The sequence below is a fragment of the Saimiri boliviensis genome, chromosome 17 (genome assembly GCF_048565385.1).
Source record: "Saimiri boliviensis isolate mSaiBol1 chromosome 17, mSaiBol1.pri, whole genome shotgun sequence".
Taxonomy (NCBI): domain Eukaryota; kingdom Metazoa; phylum Chordata; class Mammalia; order Primates; family Cebidae; genus Saimiri; species Saimiri boliviensis.
Window position 1 is genome coordinate 34,569,468 of NC_133465.1, and position 15,627 is coordinate 34,585,094.

At 47.4% G+C, this 15,627-nt stretch overlaps 1 protein-coding gene across 10 annotated transcripts in view; it reads right to left on the reverse strand.

Moving 5' to 3' along the window:
* MSI2 (musashi RNA binding protein 2) overlaps positions 1-15,627 on the reverse strand; it is a 433,350-nt gene that overhangs the window by 285,223 nt on the left and 132,500 nt on the right. For all 10 annotated transcript variants that reach the window (XM_039475923.2, XM_074388538.1, XM_074388537.1 and 7 more), the window contains exon 6: positions 1,145-1,237. In XM_039475923.2, the coding sequence (XP_039331857.1) occupies positions 1,145-1,237 (93 nt within the window). The remainder of the gene's footprint in view (positions 1-1,144; positions 1,238-15,627) is intronic.

Below are 15,627 nucleotides of genomic sequence, written 5' to 3' on the forward strand. Positions count from 1 at the left end.
ATCCCAGACAGCAGTTCACAAACGGACACACCTGGGGACGGGGTCATAGCTGCCCATCGCCCTGGGCAAACCAACAGCACAGAACCTTCAGCCTGGCCAGTGGGCGGCTGTGCCTTTGTACCCAGGGCAAGCGTGAGAGCCATCGTGGGAAGAAACAAGTGACAGAGCTTAGCACAGGCACTGTGTCTTCTCAGGATGCCTCAGCAGCTCTCTCCCACGTCAGCCCTCCAGCAGGGAAGACCCAGACCTATGTAGGAGGAGACTGTCCCAGACCTGGGCTCCCACGCAAAGTCCACAATCACTCAAAGACGCGGGATGCAGCCTCCTTGAACCTGCCATTTACAGAGGAGCCAGAGGAGGGTGGTATACACAAAAGCCAGCAAGGGCCATCTGAGGAATGTGTCATCCTCAGGAAGAACCCACTCTCAAGGCACCATCTCCCTTCAGCCACTAGAAAGTGGCCAAATTAAACACATCAGCCGTGGTGACATGTCCCGTCTGGCTGGCTCTCTGTGTCACACACACCTTCTCACGCTGTTTCCTGCTCGCTGTGGGGCTCCTGGGTTGGTCCCGGCCTGTTCCAGCAGGAGAGCCCAGGGGATAATTTTACTGCTGTCTCACAGACATTAGAGTCAGAAAATGCTGACAGGTACAGGCCCCGCATCTTTTCCGAGTCTCCTTGGGCATTTGACAGGGGAGGGTTCGGCAGCAAAGGGCCCCAGGGAGTCTCAGCTCTCACTGCATTTTCCAGACAGGCACAGAAGGAAGAAGCTCAGCCCCAACCCGCAGGCCTCCGGCAGCTTCTGTGGGAGCTCCTGCCCTGTGAGCCACAGCCCCGCGTCCCTCCCCAGCCACTGTCACTGCCAGCTCCCAGCCCAGGCCCCACGTGGCCAGCAAATGCCAGCAAAACTGCACTAAAAGGCCACTCTGTCTGCTCCTGCCAACACGTGGGACATTGCACCAGACACACACCAGACTCTTCCATCTCAGCTCCTGCTGAATTTCACTTAAATCACAATGGCCAGGTTCAAGGACAAGGTTCTCGAGGACACAGTTGTAGCAGCGGCTAGGGCCACGGCAGCCACTTCTTAGGACTGATGAGGTCACTTCTGGCATGAGCCATCCAATCCCATGCAGCGCTTACCTTGCCAAACTGCTCGAAATATTGCTTTACATCTTCCACTACTGTGTTCGCAGATAATCCGCCTACGAATATTTTCTTTGTTCTTGTGACCATCTGCAAGAAATGACAAGAGAAAGGCATGGGTTAACCAGGTTATCTGAAGCAGTGCTCAAGAGGATGCTGAAACAAACCACTCTCCACATCTCTCTAGGAAGGCAATTTTAGATATATTCAGGCTGCACGGCGCGGGTCTTCAGACGTCTAAGGAAGCTAGAGACAGTCACTCTGCCTGTCTCAGGCATTCAGATGGCAACCTAAAAGCCTGAGTTTCATACAGACACAGAGACTTCAGAACCTCATTGGCCACCAGGCACAGCTTCATTCTGATGGACGAGCAAAAAGAGAAAAACCACATGTCACGCTATCTTAAAGCTAAGAGGCACAAACAAAACAGACCTAAACACATAAAACCTGCTGCCCAGAAACGATCCGCAAAACCTGTCAGTAAGAAACGCACACATGATTCAAAATGAAGCGCAGACTGTCTGCGCCGAGCTGTTTGTGCTAGGTGCTGGTGTGTACATCTGGAGGCAACACAGGTGCTGACCCCACACCTGGGGACCACCCTCCAAGCTCTGCCCAGGATCCCTCCTCCTGATTCCCTATGATTCACCTTGATCCACCCTGCACCCGGTCAAGCCTGGCTAATCCCCAGATCCCCAGACCTTTCTTCCTGCAGGTCCTTTTCCTCGGGGCCTCCACTCCTACGTCTCCAAAATCCAAAGTATTTACTTATCATTACAGCCAGGAGCTAGTCCACCCTTTTCTGAAATCCCCTGACACTGTCTCCATATCCCTGTCTTAGCACTCCCTGCTCTCCACCTTGTGTTAAATGACTTCCTCCTCCAGACGATAAGCTCTGACTCCTCTACGAATCCTCCACCAGGCCCTCCACAGCAACAGGCACATAGAAGCCGACACTGAATGTTTGGTGGATGCACAAATGTGGCCACATTTCCGAATCCCACCAGTTCCAAGGCCAAAGGAGTAGGATACTCAATGACGTCAACTGTCCAGAATGGGAACCAAAATCTTACATGCAGGAGCCAAAAATCAAGAAAATAAATTTTGTCCTAAAGACTGAGTTTGGGCTTTGTGCCATTTTTGTTTTACTGTCACGATAAAAAATTACAGAATTTGGCAGGTGAGGGTCTGACCAGTTTGATGGCCTATAAACACGCAATGTCATCTGTGTCCACCGCAACTCGATGTAGGATGCTGAAGTACAGGAGCCACAGCTGCCTGGATCCCTGTCATCACGGAGTCTCCTGGCACATCCACCGAGTGAAGGAGTGAACCAACCCACCTCAGTAGGAGCCTGCGGTGAGTGATGCCAGGGGCACAGTGGTTACTGGCAGACGGTACTATAGGGCACTGGAAATCCAGCTCCTGGGTCTAACTCTGGGTGTGACCCTGGGCAGGACACACATTCTCCTAGGTATGCGTTATCTGCAGCAGGAGACGCTGGACCAGGGCTCCAAGGTCCCACCTCATGCCCAGCTTCCATGAATCCATGGGTATCATGGCCATGACGCAGAGAGGCTCACAGATTCCAGGGAGCTCTCGCCTTAGTTTAGTAGCTCCCACGGAAGGCACGGGCCACCACAGCCTGCTGGTTGACCCCAAACTTGAATATCCTTGTCATGGACGTTCGACGGTGTTTTAAGAGGATGTTGTCCTGAAAACTCGGTATACCACCTACTGCCGACTTCCTCCTGCCCGTTAAGAACCAAGCAGTGGCTTGCTCATGTGTTTAAAGCTGGGATTGACTATTTTTCAACTCCTTTCCAAATGAATGGGGGATTAGATGAGATAGTGCATGTGAAAAACTCTATGACGATCCCACCACTGTGCACAGCACTGATTCCAAGTACCTCTCATTACCCCGTGGGCGTCCCATGCTCGCTCCTTACCGTCCATCTCCCTCCTCATCCATTCCTTAAGTTTCCCCGGTAAATCAAGGTTCACTTGAATGGCAAAACTCCATCAAGCCCTTTCCAGATTTAAGTGTCTCCCTGCATTCATGAATCACCACATTTTACGAATCTAACTTTCCTAATGTATTCATTCAACAGATACATTTCAGTGTGAGGTGCTGGAGCCTACATTCTAATAGAATGTGGAATGTAATCCACTATAAAATGAAGATATAATAATTGGCCTACCACACAAGGTTCCTATTAGCAGTAAATTAAGTAACATATGCAAAAGTGTCTCACAGGGCACCATGTGGTCACCAAATAAACGGTCACCGCAACTGAATCCAAAGCCAGTTACTAGACTCACCTTTCAAGCTCATAACTACACGTGTGGCGAAAAGACACGTGACACAAAACGTGCCTTTGAAAAGGCAACTCTTATTGCCCTATTGTCTTCCACTATAATTTCAAAAACACTTTCCTGCATCTCTACCTGATTTCAGATGGGCAAAGATTCCCAGTAGTTTAATTTCAGATTTTTCATTCCTTCTTTTCCCTTACCCCAGCCAAGTAATTAAATATCTGTAAAGAAACCCTAACGTGATCTACCAACATGCCCTAGTCAAGTTCTCAACTTAAAGAAACTCTGGAGAGCCATACTATAACCTGAACCCCACGGTCTCATTTATACACTGTGTAGAGCTGGGCAGGTATACAGCAACCCTGTCTATATTCCAAACGTTCATGTGGACCCAGAGAATTCAAGCAACAACATGTCTTCATTCCAAATAACAGAAGTCAACAGATTGTTCATTCCCCAGTAACTGGTGAAATGAAAATCTTCATATACCATCGCTGTTGCCTTATAGCTGTAAACCTGCCTAGCCAGAGCCCTAAACACAGAGGCAGCCACCCAGCTATAAATCTACACAGTCCCCAAAAAGCCTCTAAAGCACTTTTTTTAAAAAGAAGGATGAGAAATTCCAGGTCCCAGACAATGCACCAAAGTGTCCAAGTTACTAAAACATCCTCTCCAGGGACCAGCTCAGATACAGTGATGGATCCTACTCCTCAGCAAACACTAAAAGGAAACTGTTTTAATCAAAACCTCCCAAACGTGAAAAGGCTAGTGGAAAGACGGGCAACCCTTGGTTAGCTGCTCACCAGCTTTAGAAGACAGGGGCAAAGCTTAGGGGGGTGGGGGGCAACAGGGCTGTGCACGGTGACCTCTCTCACCAGGGGCTTGCGGGGGGAAATGGAAGTGATTTACTTTGAGAATCCTGCCAGCAGAACTGCCAAATGGACTGTGGCCTGCCCCACAATTTGCATTCTGGTGAGGGACACGGGAGGCAGAGGACCCTAGAGTCACACATTCTTCTCTCGGTTTCCTTGCCATCTCCATGGCTACTGAGGAAGGCAGGAAGCGGGTGGGGCTGGGATGTTGTGCCCTGACTCTCAGTGGGACTAAATGGAAGTCCTCAAATTCCCATCAACACTATGCAAGGTTTGTATGGACACACGAGGGTGCATGCACATGCATGGGTGTGCGTTTGGGGCAACTCCAGTCCCACCCCTCGAGTCTTGGCTTCTATTTGCCCCAGGAACCATCCAGTATCCCTGGAACTTCAACCCTGGATACAGTGAGCTGGACAAAGTTCCCAGGCCCCCAGGCTCTATACTCTTTTGGGTTATTAAAAAAAAAAAAAAAAAAAATCCTCTCCACCCAGTGAAGAGAGCCACCTGTTTTCTTCCTATGATGGGCCCTTCAGGCAGCTGCTTCCTAACCTGCAGCCTAAACACCAGAAGAGTACCCATACAGGAAAGCATACAGGGCATAGATTACCCATACAAGGAAGCAGCGACTGTACCCCCAAAAGCTCAGATGGCCCCACTCAGGTCCATAAACTGAGAGGGAAAGAGCCACCCATCTGTTTCAGAGAGCTCAGTCCAAAATCCATTAGGAAATTGATCTTAAATTTCCTTTGCTTGGAGTTTTTAGTGGAGAGGTTGCAGATAACATTTTGGTATGTGAGTGCTTCCCACCATTAGAGACACCAGATACCGAGCTGACAGCCCTGCACCATGTGGGGACGGCCCCCTCTCCCAGCAGGCGCCCCTCCTTTTATGGTTTAAGGTGTCACTCTGGGAAGCAGGAGGTGTCTGTGTGCATGTGTGCGTATGCGCGCTCTTGCCCGTGTACACAAAGGGCAGTGGGGAGTGTTCAGGCTCTCAGAAATCATTGCTGGAAACTTCTGTATCTAGACCTGTAATTTAACTAAACACCGCTGCTCTCCACATACCCCTTGGCTCCTTAAAGAAAACCCCAGCACCCATTCCAGTTTGGAAAATTGCTGTTTACACGTAAGAACTGGCCAAAGCCAGTACTAACCAGAGCTGCAAAGCGCGCTCCACCTTCCTGCCTCTAAACAGAGAACTGGCTTTTTACGTTTAAAAAAATCCCTTTTAAAAAATGTGTTTGCATCAGAAACCGTCACTAGGAATGGGGCCACTGTTTGTATTTTTATAGAATAGGATAAAGCGTGTGTGTGTGCGTGTGTGTGTGCGTGTGTGTGTGTGTGTGTGTGTGTGTGTGTGTGTTGAAGGCACAGTGGGGTAAGGAAGGGTTAGAAAAGATAGACTACTTTTAAAAATGAGATTAAAGGGAAAACTTAATTGCAACTGCACTGGCCTAAAGATATTCGTTATCACACAATGAAAACAAAAACAAGACAAACACCAAAAGACCCAAATATTTCTTAATCCAAACAAATGCATGGCAAGGCAGGAAATGGCTCCGGAGAGCCTTAAGTGAGTATGAGGAAGGCCCACAGACATTAAATCAGCTCTGGCTATTATCATGTTCCCTAAAAGACTTCAAATTCCCCATGATGAAAAAATGGGAGCCATCTTCACTGCCCAAGAACACAGGCTTGTTTGCAGATGATCCCTCATCTGTGGAAACCCCAAGGTGGAGAAAGCCCAGGAAAGATGTTAAAATGCTCGCCTTGGGGAGGGTGCTGCAGACCTTCTAGTTCATCCTCCCCAGCGTGCAGATGGAGAAGTCAAGTCCCAGTGAGATGACTCATGTGCTAGTTAAAGTCAAGGCAGGTAGTGAGGAAGACAGCTTTCCCAGGTTCAGACAAGGGCTCTGTCTATTACTCCATCCTGTCCAGTGAAGAGTGCTCACCAAATTCAGAATCCAGGATGAAATCCTGTATATCGGCCAATATGGCAGTCTTCTCCTACCATTCTGCGTTTTAGAATTAGGTCCAATCTTTGTACGGCAGACACTCGGGCAGGGCTGCCTGAGATCACAGAACTCGCATTCCAAGGCTCCATTCCCCAAGGCGTTTCATTCAAGGGACCTGCCCTCTAAAATCCCTACTTCTCTCCATATTTTTCCATTCTCCTCCACTGTCTCACTGCCAACACTACCATTCTTGCCACCACCAACGCCACCACCATCACCCTCGGGGCCGCCCTCCTGCCACCATAACTACTACTACCGCCACATCTGAATCCAGTGACAAACTTACTTAGCTTGCCAAATCAGAACACAGGTCAGGAATTGGGCAACTTCTCCAAGTGTTTCTAGGATCACATGTGGAAAAGAGACTGGGGTGGATCGAATAGAGTCCCTCCAAAATTCGTGTCCATCCAGAATTTCAGAATGTGACCTTATTTGGAAACAGGGCCTTTACAGACATGACTAGTTGTGAATCTTGAGATGAAGTTATCCTGGACATAGGGTAGGCCCTAAATCCAATAACAGGTGTCCTTCTACGAAGAGGACAAACAGACACCGAAAGAAGGTGTCCATGTTCAGATGGAGGCAGGGCCTCGACCGATGTGTCTGCAAACCCAGAACACCAAGAATGGCTGGCAACCACCAGAAGCTAGGAGAGAGGTATGCGACAGTTTTTCCCACAGAGCCTCCAGAGACAGCCAGTCCTGCTGACACCTTGATTTCAGACTTCCGGATTCCTGAACTATAAGAGACTATATTTCTGTATCTTAAACCACTCAGTATGTGGTAGTCTGTTACAGCTGTCCCCCGCAAAACTAATATATAGACCTATTTAGGAGAAGCCCGAGGATACCACTGCCTCGACCTCACCTTTTTTTTTGGTGACAGCAGAGCCAGAGTCCACATAAAAACTCTCTACCAATTATGGGGGATGAGGGCATTACACCCATGTGTGACAATTTGAATCTGCCCTCCCAAGAAAGGCAAGTCACGCCCACCGGCAGGGGCCCTGGGGAGTACATCTCTGCCCTAAACGGTCAAATGACACCTGTTTTGAGGTGAGGAATGAGGAGAACAAAGCCACCTGTACGGAGAAGCAACCCAAATGTGACACAAGGATTCAAGTTCTGATAAAGCACATGATGAAAGTAAGGCCAGGGTTTACTCAAGGACAGGCTCCTGCTCATACAATCTGAGATATTGAGAAATACTTTTCCCCTATGGAAAAGCCTTTTTACTGGTGTCTGCTTCCATGCCTACACTGCAGATCGTCTGTGGGCCAAGCCTGGGCTATGCCCTTCCCATGAGTTACCTGACTTAGTCCTCATGTCAATCTTATGACAGGTCCCAGACACTCTTCCACAGATAAGGAAACCAAGGCTCAGAAATATGAAGCATCCAAAACCAAACAGCACTAGGGAGTGGTAAATGGAGAACCCACATCTTGCCCTTCCTATTCAAGCTGTTATGCTCTAACACCTTCATCTGCAACCGTGTCATCTTCTTCCCTCCCATAAGAAAAAAAAAAAAAATTGGAGAAAGGAGAGGACTAAGGCCACCATGAGAAGCAGGTATGTCTTCACCTTTTCTGATGTTGCAGCAAAGACGCAAAAATGACAAGCCAGATCTTCCTGGTGCAAATTTAAAATGGTGCAGCTGCTTTGAGAACAGCCTGGCAGCTCCACAAATGATTAAACGTAATGTTACCAGACCGGATGTGATGGCTCACACCTGTCTGGGAGGCTGAGGCAGGTGGATCACCTGAGGTGAAGAGTTCAAGACCAGCCTGGCCAACATGGCAAAACCCCATCTCTACCAAAAACACAAAAATTCGCTGGGTGTGGTGGCACATGCCTATAATCCCAGCTACTTCAGAGGCTGAGGCATGAGAATCCCTTGAACCTGGGAGGCGGAGGTTGCACTGAGCCAAGATCATAACATTGCACTCCAGCCTGGGTGACAAGAGTGAAACTCCCTCTCAAAAATAAATAAATAAATAAACATAGTGTTTATGTATGATCCAGCAATTCTGCTCCTTAGTATGTGCCCAAGAGAAATTAAAACCTATGTTCACCCAAAAACTTTTACACAAGTGTTCATGGCAGCAACAGCCAAAAAAATGGAACCACCAAAATATCTATCAATAGATGAATGGATAAACAAAATGCAGTACATCCATAAACAGAATATCATTCAACTGTAAAAAGGAACGAGGTACTGACCCATGCTGCAGCAGGAGTGAACCTTGAAAGCATTATGCTAAGCGAAAGAAGCAAGACACAGAACACCACACAGTGCAGGCTGGGTATCCCTTATCTGAAATGCATGGAACCAGAAGTGTTTCAGATTTCAAATGTTTTTGGATCTTGGAATATCTGCATTACATTCAATAGTTTGGCATCTCTAATTCAAAAATCCAAAATCTGAAAGGTTCCACTGTGCATTTCCCTTGAGCATCATGTGAGCACTCAAAAAATTTCAGATTTTTTAGAATTCTGGCTTTTGGATTTTCAGATTAGGGATCTTCAACCTGTATTTGATTCCATCCATATGAAAGTCCATAACAGGGAAATCTGTAGAGACAGCAGGTAAATTAGTGGTTGCACAGAGCCAGAGGAGATGGAGGGAGTGATGGCTAAAGGGTATGAGGTTTCTTTTTGAGGTGATAAAAACGCTCTAAAATTGACTGTGGTGATGGGTGCACATATCTGTGAATATACTAAAATCCATTGAATTGCACCATTTTAAATGAGTGAATTATATGGTATTTGAATTATATCTCAATAAAGCTGTCAAAAAAAATGACAGGCCAGAGAGATCCCTAAGCCAAAAGTCTGAAAACAAAAATGACTTGAAATAAACCCACGTGTCCAAGAATGTGCGCCTGCCCACCATTCCCACTGCTTCGCCTCATCTAATTCCACAGGCCTCAGGTCACCTACAGTTGACCACTGGAAAAGGATTTAACAATATTTTACATTGCCGATTGCTAAAATTAATTTAACTTCAAAGGAAACTAATTACAAATATAACCCTGAATGTTTCTGCAAGTTCTCCCTCCCTGTATATAGCTATTAGTCAGAGAGCACCAGGGTTCACACTACAATTTGGCATTCCCTCTAAATAGCTTTAAAATTGGAAGGAAAAAAACAGCCCTCGTCTATATGGAGCTGGAATATAATTTACACACAATTATACAACATAGTCAGGGCACAACGTTACCTCTGATTAAAACAACAGAAGCTCACCCATAGGAGAACGTGGTCTTGTCATGGAATGACAGGATGCTTCAGCAGGGAGCTGAGGCTCCCCACCCTCATCTCAGAGCCCTCTGCCTGACTCCTTCCCAGGCTAATTTAAAAAATACTACTTCTCTTACCCTGGGGAAGAAGCTACAGCCGCAGGGGTGACCTGTCCACAGATGAGTATCAGACAGTAATATCCTAAACAGTAGCACTGACTCCTATTGGGGGCTGGGGGAGGTAACAAAAAAAGGTAGAGAGATGAGGGCTGCCTTGGAAAGCACAGGAAATTAAGGATCATGATCCATGCATCAACCGCTGTGGGGCGAGAGGTGGCTGGCTAGCTGTCATTCCAATCAAAGGCACCCAGGTTCCTCTGCATCCGCAGGCAGTTTCTCCATCACTCCATCCCTCTCGGAGCCCCTGTGCCCCGCCCCCGAGCCCAGTGCTCACCACACGGTGTTTCAGACCCGCTACGGGGAGGACCCCAAAGACTTTCTCGAGTGTTTGAATGATTACCAATACACTGATGCAATTAAAACCCATAATCTTTTACAACAGTGGTATTAAGCAAAATTAAGTAAGAAACTTTCACCGTTGTTGAATCTGCGAGGAAGTTGTGCGTTTCTGCATACAAACGAGGCCCCTCCAAAGCCCCAGCATGGGGAAGGCAGCCGAAGCAGGTTCTTAATAAACCTCAGAAAGAGCCACACGGGATGGCAGGGCTGGGATGAACTCAGTCTTTCCATCTGTGCCTGTCACTCCAGCAGTGGGAGCCCGAGTCGCCCACCCAGGGTGGAATTCGTCTGAAGACCCACAGGATGACTCACTGTGAGGGGTAGGGCCCTAGAAATGGTGGCAAGACGGTCTCAAGCACAGGCTCAAGGCCATTTTACCTACAGAAATGATCCAAATAAAACAACGATAGGAAGTTTGCATCCTCCAGCATATCTAATACCGAGACATGCTAAATAACTGACCCTGGTTTCTCAGATGAGGTTGGGTCAGGTCTCTTAACAGTTCTGAGCCTCACTTTCTCCCTTCTATAAAATGGGCCTAGGACCCTGGCTGAAATAACGTAAGCTAAAACAACAAATGTGAAATTGTAACCCCGAGAACACCATCCACGAGAGGGTCCTGTCTCCTCCAGCGCAAACCTTTCTCCGAGCTCCTCCTCCTGGCTAGAATCTCCTCAATGCCTATTTTCAGGCTGGGAAATGACTGAGGCTCTTCTCACCCACTGTGTTCAGGGTAAAAGAAGCCAGCCCAAGTACAGGCTGCAGGATTTAGGAACACACAACCTTGGTTATAAGCTCAGACCTTCCCTTCCCAACTCACAAATTGCTCTTTTCCCAAAACATTTCAGTTTATCTAGGTAGCAACTACCAGGGAAAATGATTTCCACACCAAAGTTGAGCATCTCATAGTTCGCTGGAAACAGAATTATCATCCTGGGGAACCTCTGAGTCCTTCACCATGACATTTGGGAAACATCACAGACGGGCTGAGAAACCACATTAGAGGGAATGAATGGCCAAGACTACAGACCCTCGGATACACGACAAATAAGGGTAAACCAAGCTTCAGACGGAAGCCAGCCCAAGAGAGGATTTCCAGAGCCCATATCTCCGGTAAACTGGGAGCCAGCTGCCAGAACCAGGCTGTTCTCATCAGCACCAATCTGACCTGCTCTTCTTAGAAGAGGGCGCATAAAAACTTTGCTGGTAGGCAGGTTCTAAAGCCAAGTTACCCCATCCCCCAAACCCTTCAGTTGATTTCATGAAAAGAACAAATGGCAGCCTCAACCCTTAGCCTTGATTACCTTCATTACCATATTTTAGATGTACATGGCAATCAGTTTCTGATGAGCAAAGTTTTACCTAATCCACATACTGACACTCCTGTAGTGCAGAGGTTCTCAATTCTGGCTGCACATTCGCATGGCCTGGGGGATTGTTAAAACTTACTGATACCTGGGCCCCACCCTCAAGGATCTCATGGTTCAAGGGGAAGCCTGGGCATCAGTATTTTTAAACACTCCCCAGAGCATTCTAATACGCTGCCAGAGCTCTGTAAGGAGCTGCTTCTGCCATCTAACAGGAGAAAAGGCAAGGATGGAGGCCTCAACAAAAGCCAAGATTTTTGTTTTCTTGTTTTGTTTTTTGAGACAGGGTCTTGCTGTGTGGCCCAGGCCAGAGGCCAGTGGCATGATTACAGCGCACTGCAGCCTTAACTCCTAAGCTCCAGTAATCTTCCCGTCTCAGCTTCCTGAGTAGAAGAGACTACAAGAACACACCGCCACATCTGGCTAATTGCGTGTGTGTATAAAGGCAGGGTCTGGCTATGCTACCCAGGCTGGTCTCGAGCTCCTGGCTTCAAGTGATCCTCCTGCCTCACCTTCTCAAAGAGCCGGGATTACAGGAGTAAACCACCATGCTTGGCCTTCAGATTCTTTTTCATTTTAACCCTTCCTAAGCATGAGGGGAGAAGAGCCACAGAAGAGCAGAAGGAGCCTGGGATTTGAATGGAAAACTGCTGGATTCTAGCTGGGTCATTTTAGGCAAACTATGTGTAAAGTGGAGGCAATACCTATATGTCACAGAGCTGCGGTAAGCATCAAAGTGTCTTAATGTACGGCACATAGTAGGTACTCAAAAAAGGTTTGCTGGGTCCTGAGAAAGACCGAGAGGATAAGAAAAGAAATGGCAGCAGAGTGTTTCCAGTGGCAAGCCATGTTCATTAATCCACCGTCTCATCAAACATGTTGTGAGGCCGCACTATGTGCCAAGCACTGCATAGGATCTCGCCTCTGCTCCAAAGACGTTTACATTCAAGTAACAGCCTGTGTTATTTCTAGGATAGTAGAGCTGTAAGGTCACAGGGTTGAGCGTGACCTGTAGCTTAAAGGTTAGCAGGGGAGAGCCAGGAAGAAACAGGAGAAGGGCCTTCCCAGCCTGTCTGGCAGAAGGACTGTTAGTGATCCCAAAAGACTGCAGCACAAGGCATTGTGGGTTGTGAGGAGGATAGGCTAGGCCTGACGGGAAGGCTGAACCCCTGTGGAGTTTAAACAGGAGAGTGCCTTTTCAATCCAGCTATTCAAAAGAAGGGCGGGGTCAGGCATGGTAGCTCGTGTCTATAATCTCAGCATTCTGGGAGACTGAGGCAGGTGGATCACCTAAGGTAGGGAGTTCGAGACCAGCCTGACCAACATAGAGAAACCCCATGTTGTCAAATCAGATGCTTGGCCCAGCATGCCTGTAATCCCAGCTACTCAGGAGGCTGAGCCAGGAGAACTGCTTAAATCCAGGAGGCAGAGGTTGCAGCGAGCTGAGCTCGCGCCCCCGCACTCCAGCCTAGGAGACAGAGTGAGACTCCATCTCGGAAAAAAAAAAAAAAAAATTAGCCATGTGTGGTGGTACACATCTGTAATCCCATCTACTCAGGAGGCTGAGGCACAAGAATCACTTGAACCCGGGAGGCAGAGGTTGCAATGAGCTGAGGTGGTGCCATTGCACTCCAGCCTGGGTGACACAGTGAGACGTCAAAAAAAAAAAAAAAAAAAAAAAAGAGCGGGACCACTGGGTGGGGAGGCTGGGTGATCTTAACACTTAGACGTGGACAAGAAAGTGGAGAAAAAGGCATGAACCAGCAAGGCACCTGTATAGTAGCCCTAGCAACCAGCATGTGGGCTGGGATCAGCTTCCCCACCAGCAGGTCCCTTCTTGTCCAGGTATTCTACTGTTCCAGAAGCACCCCAGGAGCAGGAGAGCAGGTGGGGGCAAGTGCGGCAGGCATAAGAAGTGATAAGCACATTGCATCCTGGGTACAGTGGTCTTTGGAAACACACTCAGCCATCTGTTAAATCATAAATTTTACCTGTCAAGAAAAAAAGTCAAATTCCCCCCAGTCCGGATATGCTGATCTGGCCCCTTCCATCATCTACAAGTAACTTCCTCTGGGGGAAATGGGGGAGACCCAAAGAAGGTTTTGTAGTAAAAAAGGGAGCCAAAATCATCATGAGCAAGTTTCTCTACCTTTTATTGAATGTCTCACCCCTCTAAAGATGGAAGACGATTTCTAAACCCAAGAGGGCAACAGAAGCTGAAAAGAGCACCAGATTTGAAGATTTTGGAGATGGGAAGGCCATCATCCTCTTTCCACTCTACCTTTCAGCCTACTCGGCACTCAAACCCAGTGCCAAGCAGGCCGAAAGACAGACTGGAAAGAGGACAAATTCTGGCACCCTGATCCTGTCATTCATTTTACTAGGTGATCACCACAGGCGACTGAACTTCTCTAAATTTGTTCTTTCTTCTACAAAATGGAATTTGAAGTGCTAACACACGAAACTTGCTTATTTGGAATGGACAGGAATGACAGGCACATAATTAAGTCCCTCTTTCCCCTCCCCACCACTTTCCCTTCCCCACCAGTGACTTCATCTCTGTTCATCTGTGAATGGGGATCAAACCTTCCCTGCCTGCTTCATAGGCTAAACAACAGAAGGAAAAGTACTTGGAAAAGGCATGACACATACTCTGTAAATTAAATACTAATTATTATGAATTCTACTACCCTTGATTTCTCAGACACCACCCTGAATCAACTCATCTCCAGCCCATCAACTTCCAATGGTTAAAGATGTTCCAATAAAAATGATATGCGATCGCAATACAAGGCAGTGTCTCTATCTGCCTTAAGCTAGGTAACTCCTGACCCTTTTAAAGAATAACAGACTGTTGCACATTAGGAAGATCACTCTCTATGAAATAAAGCTGGCCATGCCTCAGAGGTAATATTTCTCTGCTGCACCAATATCCTAATATATCCGTGCTCTCCACATGCCAGGAACATATTTCTATAAATCCTCACATAAAAGAAAACTTTTATTTTCCAGAGGGATAAACAGAAGAGAAAGGGAAACAACGGTCGCAGCAAAAATATCACCAAACAGAACTCAGTCCGCCAGGAACTTTACTAAATGTGTAGTGTTACAGATGTTTTATAGCCATGATGTCTGTTCTATTTAAAACACTTGCACTAGGCCAACCAAACAATGAAAAAGAAAAAAGGAAAAGATATATTCCCCAATGCGTCCAACCCAGCTAACTGGTCTGGACTGGCTGTTTATTGAGGCAAAGAGGCAACTGGGGACCTGTAGCTGTCGGCCAGAACATGGAGGGCTCATTTTATAGTTCACCCTGGAGGGCTGTCAAATCAGACGCTTGGCCCAGCAAATGGTGTGTGGCTCTCTCTAAAGGGCACTTCTGCCTGGAAGCCCAGAGTCTTCTAAGGGGAAATTGCCCTGTACCTGCCAAGCACTTAACAAAATCTGGTTCCCTTTCCTCAAGGAAGAAAAATCTGTACAGTTAAACCTCATTTGTCCAACAACACTTAATCATTCCCTCCACAAACATTTGTTAAGTGTCTGCTATGTACAAGGTACTGGGCTAGGGACTCATAGTCAAATCAGCTGCTGTCAGGATGCCCCTTGGAAGGCATGCTTCAGAAGGGGGAGCTGTGGTCAACACACCCTCCAGAACGGACGCTTCAGAAGGGAGGGCCGTGGCCAATGTCCCCTCCATAACAAAAGCTTCAAAAGGGAGGACCATGGTCAACGTATCCTCCAGAATGGAAGCTTCAGAAGGGTCATGGTCAATGCGCCCTCCAGAATGGAAGTGAAGGACTTGCATCTGTTTGTCACACCCCTGTATTCCTAGCACCTGAAAGAATACCTGGCACATGGTAGGCATTCAATAAATACGGGTTGGATAAATGATGGATGAATGTTCCTGCTCTGAATTACTCTGTAGATTATTCTAGGTTCCTGGACACCCTACTTGCTTCCTCTCTTTCCCCTCAGGTAATCCCAAACACTCCTGGCTGCTAAGCTGCGCACAAGACCTAAGAAGATAAAAGTCTTTGTTCCTACTAAGAACAGCTGCCCAAGTTGTGTTTAGCAGCCACTGAGGACGCAAGCAGAAAGTGCCACAATCAGAAGATGAAGTCAGACAAACCTTTCCCAGCTACTTGGAC